Source organism: Lutjanus erythropterus, chromosome 15, assembly GCF_056507025.1.
Source record: "Lutjanus erythropterus isolate fLutEry1 chromosome 15, fLutEry1.hap2, whole genome shotgun sequence".
In the NCBI taxonomy this organism is placed as follows: Eukaryota; Metazoa; Chordata; class Actinopteri; order Lutjaniformes; family Lutjanidae; genus Lutjanus; species Lutjanus erythropterus.
In genome coordinates this window covers 15,474,146-15,489,394 of record NC_139331.1, presented here as the reverse complement: position 1 = coordinate 15,489,394, position 15,249 = coordinate 15,474,146, and the positions used below count along the sequence as shown (strand labels likewise).

At 39.3% G+C, this 15,249-nt stretch overlaps 2 protein-coding genes across 3 annotated transcripts; both read right to left on the bottom strand.

Annotated features, from left to right (window-relative positions):
- Nucleotides 1–1,166: 1,166 nt before the first annotated feature.
- vrtn (vertebrae development associated) lies at nucleotides 1,167–6,704 on the bottom strand. 2 transcript variants are annotated; one of them, XM_084738004.1, is made up of 3 exons: nucleotides 6,500–6,704; nucleotides 5,006–5,337; nucleotides 1,167–4,125 (listed from the first exon to the last, which is right to left on the bottom strand). In XM_084738004.1, the coding sequence occupies exons 2-3, from the start codon at nucleotides 5,318–5,320 to the stop codon at nucleotides 2,359–2,361; spliced, it is 2,082 nt and encodes a 693-aa protein (XP_084594130.1). In that variant the 5' UTR covers nucleotides 5,321–5,337; nucleotides 6,500–6,704; the 3' UTR covers nucleotides 1,167–2,358. The 2 variants fall into 2 exon arrangements, with proteins under 2 accessions (XP_084594130.1, XP_084594131.1); XM_084738005.1 differs by lacking the exon at nucleotides 5,006–5,337 and having other exon boundaries at nucleotides 6,500–6,701.
- Nucleotides 6,705–12,137: 5,433 nt separating this feature from the next.
- On the bottom strand, nucleotides 12,138–14,780 carry LOC146314189 (uncharacterized). The gene is made up of 5 exons (XM_084737066.1): nucleotides 14,380–14,780; nucleotides 14,230–14,292; nucleotides 12,711–12,809; nucleotides 12,350–12,399; nucleotides 12,138–12,251 (listed from the first exon to the last, which is right to left on the bottom strand). Exons 1-5 carry the CDS (start codon nucleotides 14,633–14,635, stop codon nucleotides 12,138–12,140), a joined length of 582 nt encoding a protein of 193 aa, XP_084593192.1. The 5' UTR covers nucleotides 14,636–14,780.
- Nucleotides 14,781–15,249: the final 469 nt, after the last annotated feature.

The following is a 15,249-nucleotide window of genomic DNA, read 5'->3' as shown; positions in this document are numbered from 1 at the left end:
CTTTAACTGGAGCTGATATTACTGATGTGTAGGTGGAAAGAAAACTGGCACTGTCATCAGTCTGATACAATACCAGTGCAGTGAGTTCATTGCAGGCTAAACTTGACTGAATGATGTAAATCATACATCGGGTATAAGATCAACTCAACCTGAAAAATGAATGACTCTGGTGAATCCTTGCCAGTATCAGGACACAGTCTGAACTTTTTCAACTATTTACAGTCACTGAGGTTTTCTTTTAAAGAAATAAGCCCATATAATTCTGTTGTCCTTAAACATAGACAGAAAATACACTAACTACAGAACAGCTGAAAATTCTACTCAAGTAATGCAGTCACTGGTATTGTCTGATCCAAACAAAGTTTCAATACTAATTTTTAAGGCTGAAGTCTAAATCACAGATCACCCTTTCCTTCTCTCTACACTTCTTGCCCTCCCCCTCTAAACTCTTGGATGCTCTTGGCCTTATCTCAAACAACTCTATCCTCATGCATACAATTAACCCCCCTCTCTCTCTATCTCTGTACTGCAGCCCCACCCTCTTGACCATTACCCTCATTAGCATAAGCACAATAGCTAAACAGAAAGAAGGCAGTGGGCAAAAACCACAAAGGCAGTCTCCAAGCTCATTTCTATTCTTTAGCCAGTGGCTCGGTTTGACCTGCTTGTTTGCACATTTGGATGTGGTTATTTTGTTGCTTTTTTCTTTTGCATTATCATTTGTACAACACACTGGACTCCAACACGATTTAGCTCGGCCTGACTTGCAGACCTCTGCCACTAATGTGTGATGTGTTCATCGTGCTCGTCCAATTCATCTCACTAGAGAATCAAATCAAGATGCAGCTGATGGGGCATAAGATTAGAAGCACTTAGAGAGGTTATTGGTATCACTTCAGCCAGAACAATGGGCTCACTGACTTGGAAGGAGGACCAATTGATTCATGAAAATTACAAAGAGGCTTAACAGTTGCCTGAGTTATTGCAATGACTGCTTTTAGATATTGCGGAGCATAAAATAACCAGTGGATTTAACAATTTGTCAAGCAACGAGCTGACACGACAAAACACCATTTCCTAAGGTCATGTTCTATACCTAACACCAAAAATGCAGTGCTAAATAGCCCGTGATATGAAAACTTTTCAAGCAAGAATGAAGCAAAGGGTTGATGCTGGTCGATACTTTATTGATATACAGCCAAACAGCACAGATTTCCTTACCTGCTGAATGACTGTAATACAGGCTGCCAGTATCACCAGTACCAATTTCAGGCATGTAATGGATAAGAAAATAAATACACTAAGTACAAACATGGAGTGAAATCTATTTTTCAGAGTTGTAATAGTGGCAGTTCTGCAAAATGTTTGTCTGCATGCTGAAAAAAACAGATTATAAAGGGAAGTATTCCACAACATAACAAGGAAATAGGTAGCTTTGAAATGAAGGATTGTACAAAAAATAAAATATCTTCATTTATATTCAGTTATCAAGAGAAACCATGCAAATATTTTTCAAAAAATAGATTTTCTGGAAACTTAACCAATGGGTGCATGCTGGTTAAGACAATACATTCAACAGTGTAATGAGAACTATTTTAGTGCAAATAAAGTGTGACCAAAACTCACGGTTTATATAAACGTTCACAGCAAAAGATGCATCCTAAAAGTTGGCCATTAAAATGGCAAAAACTTCAGACAACCTCATAAAATTAGGTGCACAAAGTGAATCCCTGAGGTGTGTACATTCAGTAATCAAAAGGACTGGAACCCTGTTTACTGAGGAGAGAGAGTAAATCCAACTCTGAAAACAAATACTGGCTGCTCTTTTCATTCAAAGAATAAAAAAAAAAACAAAAAAAAAAAAAAACACCTGTAATCTCCCAGGTCAATATTACATGCATCAACAAAAATTCATACATTTAGGCAGTAACAATCTTACTACAATGAAAAGTGAAAAAAATTAAAAACGACCCAATGTACAATGCTTAGCGAGGATTAGAGGGTAATAGAGGTGAAACGGCTTCAAACAGAACACCAGTAACAACAGCTTTGAACTGGCTGTTGCCTGGAGGGCAACATGCAAGGTTTAAATGGACCGACGACTCAGTTTCTTTTCACACACGTGCAAATGTCCAGGAGGGAGGAATGAGCTGTGGAGGTGAGGCAGAGGAAGGACACAATGCATTTAGATGCTAAGCCAGTGTACTTAACAGTCGTTCAGAACATGAAGTCAATATGATGTAGGTAGTATTTTTTACAAAAAAAATGCAAAGGTAGGAGAGAAGAATGAGAAGTTTTTGGGGCCAAGATGTTTGTCAGAGCTTTCTGTTGCCTCCTGAAAGCCTATTTTTATAGAATTTACCCATGAATCAGTGACACCCCATGATACAAAGCTCGCTTCCACATGTAGTATGTCGAGCGGGGAGTGTAGGGGAAGTAAGACCTGAATTCTTTAAATGTGGGGAAGGATTTCTCCTCAAAGCGTTGCTGCAGGAACAGTTTGGCCTTGGCCTTGAAGTTGGCCAGAGCCACAACACCCATCGAAAACATCTGGTCACCTATGGGAGCCTTGCTGTGAAGGGTGTGCTTTGAATGTGGGGCATCAAATGGGGGCATGGGGGAACTTTCGAGATATTTAGGAGTCTCAACAAATGGGAGCACATGCTGACTACCCATCGTCCTCTCCATAACTTTGTTTTCTGTAGTAGTGTTCTCAAGACTCTGAGGAAGGTGGTGGATCTCTGCAGTTTTTGAGATCATCTTCTTCTTCCGATTCTGACCGCTGCGCCACAGCCAGTAGAAACAAGGAGACATGGATGGGAACTTGAGCTTGAACTTTGTCAGGGACCATTTGGACTTCTGGACATGCAGCTTTGCAACATCTCTGAGCTGTTTTTTACTCATGTAAGCCAGCCTGAAGCTTTTGTGCTTTCGCCTGCAGATCCTTGTTCTTGCAAAGACAGGCTGGTTGGATTTAGGCATGAGAGGTGACAGACTTTTTGGACTTTGGCTCTTGTCAGGATCTGAGCTGTCCTCACTGCTGCCAGCACTGCCTTTGTAACCTCTGTTGAACAGCATGGCTTCTCTCCTCCAGTTGTAGTATGTTGATCTGGAGATCCCTGGGAAATTTCTTTTGAAGACCCTGAAAGGGAAGGCAGCGTTCATGGCAATGCAATTTTGCAGACACTGTTTAGCTTCCTGCATATGGGATACACTCTGGGATCTTTCCAGGTCGAGCTTGCCGAGGCTGAGGCCGAACATGCTGGCCACGCTATCGTGGTGATCCGGCTCATCCTGCTTTGCATCAGGCGATGACCAGGCCTCCTGTTCGGTGCTCTCTCCAGGACTGATCTCTCCAGTTGATGAAGACGTGGAGAAGTTTCCTCCGGTTTTCAGAAGCTCATGCTTCCAGTTGTAGTAGGACGACCTTGAAATTTCCGGAAAAAATTCTTTGAACTGGTGCAGAGGGATAAGCTTACCCTCCAGGTAGCAGGCCTGCAGAAAATACTTTGCCTCGTACCTGGCTGCAGACTTTTTGCAGTGCTCCTGTGTTTGCCTCTTCCAGCGGTAGAAAGTCCTCTTGGTGATGTTGTACTTGTCCTTCAGACTTGGGTAAGAAAGCTGCAAGTCTGGGTTCAGCAGCTCCTCACTCTTGATCGATGATTCCCTCTCCTCACTGTCAGGGCTTCCAAACGTGAGGTCGCTTGTCTGGGCAAGTGCCACAAAATGATTCGGCCTGAACAGCGACTCAGACTGCAGCTCGCCAGACCACATGACATGGAGGGTCAGCGGCTCTGAGTTACTGGTCCAGGTCCTTGGACGGATGACACGGTTGAAATAGGGTCGGATCTTGAGGTTGAACATGGGGTAGATGGAGTAGATGTTGAAATGCAGGACTGATGAAAGAGCGTACACATGCCACATATTGGCGTAGGAGCCAGGGAAGCAGGAAGCTTTGACATCTGCATCAAAGATGGCCTCCAAGACCGTTACTGGCAGGTTGAGCATATCCTCAGACTCATCAGCACAGAGACTGAAGCGAACTGCCTGAAGCATCATTTTTGAATCAATCATCCCAGACAGGTAGTACCTCTTCCAGAGCACCATTTCCACCACTGTCCGTACCTGTGGAGGAAAATAATGTAGTTACTAATACAGTCAGTAAAGGTGCAATAATTGAGTCTCATTCCCAGGCTGACAAATTATTGGCGCTTCAGATTGGTGGCTGTAAGATGGTTGATTGTTGAGTCTTTGCAACATAGGACAGAGTTCCTACACCAAGGTCAGAAACAGAAACACTTTCAAAAACTCCCAAGCGTCATGTTTCAAAATGTTGCCTTTAAGTACATTTGGCATCCTATACAACCTGGCTAAGCTAATATCTGACATCTTTTATTTCTTTATCTAAAAAGCTAACTATTTAGTCAGGTAGCAATTTATCATGGAAGTATTCTGATTGCAGTTTCTTAGCACTTGATCCAAAATCCAAGTGCTTTTTTTTATCCTGAAACACTCCACTAAAATTCAAGTGTTTATTGATTTCCAGCAACAGTACACACCCAAAAAATAAATAAATAAAAAATCAGGTGCCATTCAGGGTCTAGTAGTTAGAAATAAAACAAATAATGATAATGATAATTCAGCTCACTAATAGGCCAAATGCAGATTCAAGGTGTTGACTGGCAGTAAGGAAAAATCCAAGGCATTCTGACTGTGATAGAAAAATCCTAATCCCACTGGTTAAATCATGAGTGGATAAAGAATTTTTATTTTTTTATATTCACAATTTGATCAGATTTTTCCTGACTGCCAGTCAACACCTTGAACTACCTTTTGGCTGACTAATAATCTGGACAGTCATTGTTTGTTTGATTTCTATGTTATTATGGAATTTTTGCCCAGGGATGCCAAAATTAAACTCTCTGCCACAGGTTTAAGTGCACATATAAACTGCCGTTTTGATGTTTTAAGCGCAACAGTATACATTTAGACAATTACTGCTCACCTGTAGCTCCAAGCTAAGTTCAGTGTGGCCCACTAACAGCATGCTAACTGCATCAAACAGTCGGTTGCCTTCTCCACCCTTGCAGTTCAGAGGCAGGAGGCCCGCGGGTGCGTCGGCTGGGTAGAGGCCATGAGCTGTGTCATCCACGCCTGCCCACTCAGGGAAATCCTGGCAGGGGGTCACAGGGAGCTGGAAGGGCGCGAGGACCTGGTCCACCTCCAGGGCGACTCTGGTCAGAGCATCCAACCCAGAGCTCTCTGTGGCCTCCTGGAGCTCCTGCAGGACAGACAGCACGACCTCCTTCCTCTGAATCATAGCTGGCCTGATGAGAGCTGGAGGGAAGATGGGGAGAGGAAGAGGTGTTGAAGTTAAAGATCAAGATGATTGTGGGAAGTTTATAGACATTAAACTCTTCAAAGGCTTTAAGGGAAGTGTTCGTGCCTTTGTGACCAGATTACTGTGGTCTATCCACTGGCAAACAATAGCTTCAGCTTAATTAAATTCCACCAGTGCAGTTTTAGCTCAGAACAAAATAAACACATCTCATTAATTTATTGCACTGGATTAAGTCCCGTACAATGAAGAATTAAATTGATTTATCTGTAATTAAATGTAAGTGTAATTTTTGTTTTGTTTTTTAACACATGTAACACTGTACCTGCGCTCACCCATCTGGGGATCAATGAAGGTTTATCTTATCTAAAGGCTAGAACTACAAATTACAAGTCAGTAACATTTGAAAAAAAATAGGGCATTTTTACTTGTTGTTTCAACTAACATAAAATAAGGTCAATAAATGCTTTAGGTTAAGCTATGTTTTGTTAATTAATAATGTATTTGTAAAAATCCATACACATATCATGAGTGTCTTGGGGCCTCCCCGCTACTTTGTACTGCTCAGTGATCTTACTGCGCATCAGCGAAAATGATTCAGGAGGACAGCAGCTAACTCGTGTAAACAAATGGCTCAGTGTGGCATATAGACCGGACTGAAAAAAGGCAGAAGAAGGGGGATACTAATGAACAATACCCACCCCGGTCAGACTGTTCACCCTGCTGCCATTTGGCAAGAGATACAGTAGTACCACCAGCCTGCAGAGAAGCTTCTTTTCTGAGACTCCTCAATTCATCCTCCACATTCAACTTATTTTTTTTCATTCAAGGATTTAAACATGAGCATAACAAGGCACGTAAACAGCCCCATCCCTGTGTTTGCCCTGTGAGGCCCTAAAATGACTAAATCCGCCCCTGCTTCAAAGTCATTACCTACAACAGCATGGCCTCTGCTTTGTGCTGCGCCCTAATTACGCGTTTTAGGTGATTTATTTGCAACTTTCTCCAATTTCAAACACTTTAAATCAATTCAAGTTTATATCGGTTTGCCCTTTCCTAAAACGCAACACAAACCGCTAATCTAGGTTAAAAAAACAACAACAACAACAACAAATGACCTCGTTAATCACAACGCAACACTGGAAACAATTATGTTCGTACCTGAGTGTCCAGAGACTGTAAGAAGAGCCTCAGAAGAAGTGGCTTGTTTGCAGTGGAGGGTTTCACAGCTGATTGTGTTGTCTCTTCTCCGGGAGTTTTAGTCCATTGTGTGCGCGCCGTGCAGCTCCGGAGTGTCCTGTCCTCCTCCGGTGAGCAGCGCAGGAGATTTTTGGGAGTGATAAGCAGCACCTCCCTTCAGGAAATTGTTAATCGTCGATTCGCCTTTTTTGTGTCTGCGTCGAGAGACACCTCCTTCCCTCCCCCTCCTCCTCCTCTTGTAGGGGACTAGAGCCAGGGTCAATTTCAATGTGAAGTGTTAACAAAAGCCAATGTGTCATGGCCCATCAGAGCGCACAGAGGCAGGCCTGGAGGTTAACAGGTATCGGTGTTTTTAGGTTTTAGCAACACGTTTTCTTTTTTTCTTTGCTTTTCCTTTGTCAAGGCCAACTCCAGATGACGACAGTTCACTTTCAAGGTTATTTGTCAAGTTCTCTAAGCGTCAAATATCAGTCAGGGCTACTTTTGCATCATAAATAAACTTTCCTTACTCTCACGTGGTCACACAGAAATATGTATGTCTGAGTTTAGTTTTATTGCTTGTTAAAGTTGGTTAAATTGAATTCAGGTTAATTCAAATGGGCTTTACTGTCATGGGAAAACAGAAGTTTACCAAAGCAAGTGTGAAATAAAAACCACACAAAAGTACGTTTGGTGGCAGAAAATGAGTTTTTGTTTATTTGTTTTTTCAGAAGGGGGGTATATACAAATGAGTGGAAAAAATAACTTAAAAGAAAACGGAAAAATGTAGACTTTCAGTTAAAAAAAAAAAAAAGAATAAATAGGAACTGTATAAACAAAGCTACATTAAAAAAATTAAATGCAAAAATTCTAAAAAAACAAACAAACCAAAAAAACTCACAATATTTGCATCTTCTACAGTTAGTATGAATTTGAAGTTTTGTATTTATTCTTCAGTTTGTGTGCTCCAGAGACAGTGTAAAGCAGTGATGCTCAACTGAAGGCCTGTGGGCTAAATCTGGGACACTATATGGTGCTGGATGGCCCTCCAACCATTTACTAATTCACAATGGTTTTTTTGTTTGTTTTGGGGTTTTTTATACCATTTAGTAGGGCTAAATGTTAAATGATGTCCCTTGGCTGTTGCTTGGGAAATTACATATATTATCCTACACACACTTAAAAAGTTTAAATATCATTCTGTCCCTGGTAGGAGAAGTTTGGGGTTTTTATTTATTAATCATTCCAACATTTGAGTGATTGCATGATGGAACAGGGTCCTGCTCACTGTGAAAAAAATCAGACAAGAATTAAGTGGAATTTAAGTTCATTAAACTCAAATTTTCTAGCATTTGTTGTCAGGACACCTCAAAACAGACAAGTTCTTCTAACTGAAACTGAAAACTTGCTGTGTGTCTGTAATACACTTTAATACTCATGGCTGCTTCATTTGTACAATACTAAATAAAACATCATGCTGAAGGTTTGTATTGAATTCAGTTCATACATCTTTCCACTTAAATTTTAGTAAACTCTTTGTCTGAAATGAAGAAATGACTCTTCAAACTGAGAAAATATGTACGAGGGAATCAAATTTGTTTGTAATGTTCATCAGTGTGACTGAAGAGTTGTTGGTTCAACTTAATATCTCCAGTTTATTGAACAGATTTTCTCATGAGAAACTGAATTGAATCAAGTCTATTTGACTTGCAAAGTTCGTTTTGAATCATTACAAAATTACCTCAGCTTGACTTTTCATAATCAGTCAATGGAAAAAAACAGTCTGGACACTAACTTTTTTGAGTAAAAGAAGTCCTTTATTTTTACAGTGCATGCCTAATGTTATATTAACTTAAAATTTTAAACAAAATTCAGTTGTTGCCATTAAATATAGTGAAATATCGTCTTGGCCTAGTGTCAATCATTGTACCAAATTAATCAGATTTGTCAACTATAATTTGTAAAAAGTTGAGAAAACTCATGATTTCAACTGCCTTAATTATTTGAATCAAACTCTTATCTTTTGAAAAAACTAAAGAAACTTTTGTCGACCTATAATCTTTTTGTTGAGATAATTTACTTTTTTCTGTAGATACACTTGAATCTTTGAGTTTTAGAAACCCCCCGAAAAAATTTATCTCACAGAGAGCTGGGAACCTAATTTGTCATTATGTGGTTATTTGAAAAAATAAATGATTGCAACTGAAAATTATTGTTCACCACCACAATTTTTGAAATACTTTTTGGAGGATTTTAAAACTCTTAAGATTCAAGTTGATTATCTCAGCAAAACAGTATTAGTTTGAGTTGGGCTAATAACTCAAAAATCAATTGAAGTAAGTTGCCTTAAGATTTTGAGTTTTCTCAGTTTCTTCATAAATTCATTTGAAAATGGAGAATTCAAAGAGATGATGTTTATTCATTTGATCTGATTAAATATAATAAATATTTGCTCATTAACTGGCCCCTGGCCTTCTGTAACTGTTGAAAATTAGAATGAGATGTATTTCTTGTGTAAAGGTTAGTTTGTGGATTAGGGTGGATATTATGTGCAGACAGGGTGTGGACATGAGCTTTATGAGAGGAGAGGAGGATCTCCTGACCTCTATGTCTGCTCGTTTCTCCACTGTATCACTTTTAACACCTCCTCTCCTCCTGCCTTTTGCAGGATTTCAGTAATCAAGGCCTTTTGTTCCACACACGCACAACAATCCCAGGCACTGTCCCCCATCCCCCGCTGCCCCCTATACTGTAGGCCCCGACCCTGTAGCTTTTTACACACACATACACACACACAGACACACACACACACACTGCAGGGGACTGCAGCATTTGTCCCCCACTGATCTGTCCACTCCAAGCACTTGGCAGACAAGCTGGTGCCTGAGTTCACTGGGGTTCAAGGCTTTGACCTGAAGCTTATCAGCTACTTGGACAATGTGTGTGTGTGTGTGTGTGTGTGTGTGTGTGTGTGTGTGTGTGTGTGTGTGTGTGTGTGTGTGTGTGTGTGTGTGTGTTAAAAAGTAACCTACTTGTTGAAAAGTATGGTAATACATGTGTGAGTAAAAAGTCTTTGACTTCAAATTTTTTGGAGGTCACAGTATGGTGAAATTTTGCAAGGAGTGAGATTACTAAACTAACTGTACAATTTCAAATGATGATGGCGACATGTTTTGTAAGGAAAAGTCAAAGAAAGTGTTTGAAAAGCACTTTAAGGAAGCGGAGTGTAAGAGAGGTCAGACATCAGTACACCTTTTCAATATAAAAGGCACTTTTTAAATAGTGAGTTGTTTTATTAAAGAGGCCCAGGAGGCATCCTGTGACAAAGTCTTTTTTTTTTTTACAATGTATTATTAATCAGAGATGATTCAATAAAGCCTCTCAACACTGACCTTGTGGAAGGGCCTCATCACTGAAATATGCAGCAGTGTCACTGTTGTACAAATATGCTGAATGTGCCACATTATCCCCAGATATTCTGATTTGAGTGTAAGTTCAGGGACATGTTATGTACTTTGCTATCCTTCATGGCTCTTTGTGTCATACATTGCCTCTTTTCCTTCTTTTATTTGCTGTACTGCTGTAAACAAACCGCAGAAAAGATCTTGAACCTGCTTTCATTCTGTTTTTGAAAGATTAAATCAAGAAAATGAACATATTCTGATATGATACGTAACAAGGGTCTAAAACCATTCCAGCACAGCTTTTCAACTTCATTCATCTCCCCTTTTCTTATCATTTTTTGTGTCTTCACCATCTCTTCAACCCCCTCAGACTCTTGGCTGTAGCCAGTCACACACCTTAGGTGTGTAGATTAGCTGTGCTGCGCTGCACTGTGAACACAGTAGTGGGCTGGCTGCAAGCATTTAAAATGCAAATAGGGCAACACTGGGACCGGCTCCGGCAGTCTCTCACCTGCTGTGGCTGAGTGTGTCTGAGTGGATGTATGTGTGTGTGCAGGTGTGACTGTGTGTGTACTGTTCTGGCAGGGGAAAGCAGAAAGAACAGAAGACTGCAGCCAGATTTAAACAAAGTTTAGCTTAAAATGTTTACACAGGCCAAATCATTGGTAGGTGTCCAAAAAGCGCCACATTGGGCTGTGCTACCTGAGTTTTCCACTGAATGCCAAACCACCATCATCTTCAAAAATACCATATAGATGTAAGATTATCAAAAATATCAATCCTTTTTCCATACGACATGTTTTAAATGAAACAATATCCATTAATCAAAAGTACCCAAAGGTATAAAAGTGATCAAATTTCTCATTTAAGACCTCAAGTCAATGGAATAGTGTCAGTGGCTTGCAGCAAAATCAGACACTGTTCAGTGACTTTTTCCTCTACCAGTTCTGTGTGCAGGTCATGTAAAAGAAAATAAATAAATTATCCTAATTTGTGTGTCTCTGTCTTTTTTTTTCTTTTTGCCATGGTATTACATAAAATATCAAGTATCTTTTTTATAGAATTGTATCAAAGTTTTAAATTCTGGATTTTTGACAATTCTAGCTGATTGCTGTCTTTGTTTTTTCAACCATGTTGTCTGTGGCCAACCTTGCAAGTTCATCCACCTTGTTTGGAAACCAATAAAAACACCTCTAGTTACAGTCAATTTACTGTGATTCTCTTGCATTGCTGTCCTGACCGCTTCATGAATAGCTGAAAGTTACTGCTGGCCTGTATTTACTGAAAGGGAAATGTTCAGACCGTCGTTTCATTGTGTTCTTGAACTTGATATTGTTCAGTCAAATGATGCATAGTCTGTGAAAGAAATGTGACACCAAAAGGAACACATATTATCTTTAAAAGTAACACAATGCAATCATAAAGTTTTCTTATTAGAAATATATTTCTCTATGCATCTAAGGTTTTGCTTTATTTTGCCTGCAGGGAGCCCAAAGGATGCTTAAAGACAATACCCACTCCAGCCACCTGGTCAACTTGCTGCTTTCTGCCGTTTACTACCAGACTACAAAACATTAAAACACACTGCTGCTGTTCAATAAAAAACATTATCTCCAACATGTAAACTTTTCAGGAGCTAGAACAGCTATGCTTTCAGCTTTGTGGTCACTGCATTTTTTGGATGATCCAGTGACTTTGTAAATGGTTTGTTTGGTTTAAGAAAGATTTTTTTCAAAAAATCACCAAATCTGGAAATAAGTGTTTTTCACAGAACAATGATGATATTCGACCAGTCTACTATATATAATATTAATGTGTTTTTTTTTGTAAGTCATTGTACAACCTTGTGTTGTGTAATGATACATAAATATACTTTGTATGTAAAATAACTGCAGACTTAACAGCCAAGTTTGTAATTTTTTTTTTAATTTATTCTACACTAACACAAAGAAAATAGTAAGAAACAGTATAAATCCCAATGGATGGTGATTCCAGTGAAAATGTAAGGTATTAACATAGACTGTTCAAAATCATGTACTATGTTCCTAAAGTTAAAATCCAAAATGACTGAGTAGAAGGGCAAAACATCTGTTAGTTTAATGCGTCAACTATATTTACAGTGCAGGGATTTGATGTGGAGCACATCACCATATTAAAGTACATGGCAGTTGAAACACAAACAAAGGTAAGCTATGGTGCATTTTTTGGACAACAAATTATTTGTATCGGATACAGGCATATTCAGTGGACTCATACTCATGGGTCCACACCTCGTCAGAGCCAACAGGTAGAATAACGTCAGCGTAGACCACATCGTCTCCATTCGTAACCTGAACACACACACAGATACGCACAGTCATTAACTTTCAAACGGGTCAAAAGCACAAAAAATGTTGCTCTGTGTGTTCTGGAAAAAGAATTTACTTACATTGTAGGTACTTGTCGTGTAACAAGAGGACTCAGCACGCAGCTGTTTGTCTATAATGATTAAAATGGATTTAAAGCGATTAAAAATCACTGAGACAACTTGATTTTAAGTATTTGATAAGTATAGGAGTTACATAAGAAAGCCTGTTACGCACGACTCTACTTTTGCACAATAATAACCAACATGTGGGGAACAAACACAACTTATAGGTTATTAGCACATCTTGCATAAGTGATTGCCTCAAAGACCACAGGGTACAGTTGTGCAAGGTGGCCCGAGTACATGTTTGTAAGTGACTGTGTGAATCTTTGGGCCAGTCTTTGCACAGACTATATGTTAATTTTCCATTTCAAAAACTTACTTGTTCTTCTTTTGTTCACAACAAACGCTGCAACCAGCGCTGTCACAATCACACATCCCACAACCCCCACACCCGCGCCGATTGCATCCTGGTTGCCACCTGAGAATGCAAATTACATACATTAATTCACACTGTATGACTGAAACTAGTCCTAACTAGTCCAGATCCGTAGACTGAGAACTAGAGGAGAAGACAAGTCTGCACAATAAATAAGAAGCTATAGCCAGCAGCTTAACTTAGCTAAGACTGACATGTAATATTTCTTTTGTTTAATCATCACTAAAAGCAAAGTGTAAAACCGACAGCTTGTAGTTTTATGGTTAATGTTATTTTGGTTTATTTGCAGTAGTATTTCTTGGCCTGGCGCAGCAACTTCTTGGAGTTTTGTCATTATCCTGAGGACAGGCTAGCTTATGCTAAACTAAGCTAACTGGCTCCAGCTTCAAATTTAACAGACAGATGTGAAAGTGGTAGCAATCCTCTAACTAGATTCTGAATAATTGTAACCAAAGATCATTTTATTGCACTTGTGTAATGACAAATAAAGGCATCTATCTATAAATAAGATATGTTTCCCAAAAAATATAATAAAAAATACTTATTCCTTTAATATTCAAAATGAACTGAACTAAACTAATCTATACTCGGAAGTCAATATGCAAATTGTGTAGTACTTTCTAGTAATCCAATTAAAATTAACAATGACATTTTTAACAGCATTTTGACATGACAAAGTAGGCAAATGCAGGTGTCACCAATTATACTAAATAACAGTCGGAGAGCTCAGTGAGAAGTTTGATATCATTCTCATGTCTGTACATTAAATATGAAGCTTCGACCAGCAGCTGCTTAGCTTAGTTTAGCTAACTACAAGCAAGTCTGTTTGTTTGTTTGTTTGTTTGTTTGTTTGTTTGTTTGTTTGGCAGGGTGCAGTGACTTCTTGGAGTTTTGTCATTATCCTGAGGTGAAGTTAAGCTAAGCTAAACTAACCATCTCTTGGCTCCAGCACCATATTCAGCTGACACATATGAGAATAGTAGCAATTCTGTCATTGAACTCTTGGCAAGACGGCGTGTAAATGTGTTTTAAAAGATGTCAAACTATTCTTTTAATATTTAAATTGAACTGAATGAAAATCATGTGACTTGTTTAGCGCTGGTAAGATTACCTCTGAATGTAATATGGATTAAAAAAAGGACAGACCTTCATAACAGCAGCCATGACATTTTGACATGAAATAGCAGGGTAATGATACTAATCAAGGTTCCATTACATTCAAGTCAAACAGAGTCAGGTTGCTGCTATTGTTCATGATGGCACACTGGAACGGCTCTGCTACACTAAATGAAGCAGGACCTTAAATAGTATCATTGGTAACACCTTTGATTACCCTACTATTTCATATCAATATGGCTGCTGTGAAAAACGGTCTATTAGGTCTATTTGTTGTTGAGTACATTTTTACAAAAAGGTCAATTTGTATATGAGCGTCAATTCTAGCTGGTCTTTAATACTGTACCTTCATTCTCTTTGTTTTCAGGTTCTAGGTCTGTGACGAGTCCTCTTCCCCTGCCTTTAAAATCTAAAAAAGAAATCAGCATTTCTCATTAATAATTCTTTGGAGTCAACACCCACATTGGTTTCTCTGGTTAGAATGAATTTTACAGACCTGGACAGTTGACCCGCAGCCGCACTGAAGTATGGACTTGTCCATCTACAGTCGCCTGGCACCTAAAATTTATGCGTCCAGGACTTTGAAAAGTGACGGTCAGGGTTATATCACATGGAGACTGCTGTTTTATCTGATGCTGTGAGTCCTCTTGTATCTCAGTGCCAGCTTCGTCCACCCACATCAGGCTGATCTGTTGTAGCTGCTGTGTATCACACTGTCGCTGCTCCACGTAGGTGAGGAGTACACACTGCATGGACACCGTTTTGCCAGGAATGAGGTTTAACTCTGGGCTGGCTGAAAGAAAGAGAAAATTAAAAAAAAGAAAAAAAAGAAAAATGTATTTGTTTTATTTATGTATGTTTTTCCAATATTTCTGTATCAACCCACACAGCTGCAATAAAACTTCAATCTTGACAGAACTCACTGCTGCAATGAGAGAAGTCATCTGGTCTTTGTTGGCAGTGATGGCATCCAGTGTACTCTGATGTAAGATGTTTGATTTGCAGAGAACATTTTGGGTCCACATACTCTGATCGAGCTGTCTGAATCTCTCCATTACTGACTATGCCAATGTAATCACTTGTTTCACTTGTGCTGATTTGCCATATATGAAAGCAGACGATATCTTCTTCACATGGAAATGTAATGTTATAACCCTGTTCTGGAAATATCAGACCATCTTCTGCTTTCACACCTGAAGAAAGAAGACAAGAAATCAGATTTCCTACTATATGTTCAAGATAAGATTATAAGACTAAGATCACATGATAATCATGTTTTACTCACCTGTTCTGATAATAGAAAGCAGCAGTAGCTTCATCACATTGTGTGCGATTCCAGACATCTTGTGTGCGATCTGTTCACTGT

What these genes read in the sequence shown, in the direction of transcription:
- vrtn (XM_084738004.1), bottom strand. Translation starts at nt 5,320, where the DNA reads ATGATTCAGAGGAAGGAGGTCGTGCTGTCTGTCCTGCAGGAGCTCCAG. An exon ending in AACTTAGCTTGGAGCTACAG is followed by an intron (nt 4,126 to 5,005) that starts GTGAGCAGTAAT and finishes TTTCCTCCACAG; the next exon opens with GTACGGACAGTGGTGGAAAT.
- LOC146314189 (XM_084737066.1), bottom strand. Translation starts at nt 14,635, where the DNA reads ATGCAGTGTGTACTCCTCACCTACGTGGAGCAGCGACAGTGTGATACA. An exon ending in TGAAAACAAAGAGAATGAAG is followed by an intron (nt 12,810 to 14,229) that starts GTACAGTATTAA and finishes TTGCATTCTCAG; the next exon opens with GTGGCAACCAGGATGCAATC. An exon ending in TGTGAACAAAAGAAGAACAA is followed by an intron (nt 12,400 to 12,710) that starts GTAAGTTTTTGA and finishes TAATCATTATAG; the next exon opens with ACAAACAGCTGCGTGCTGAG.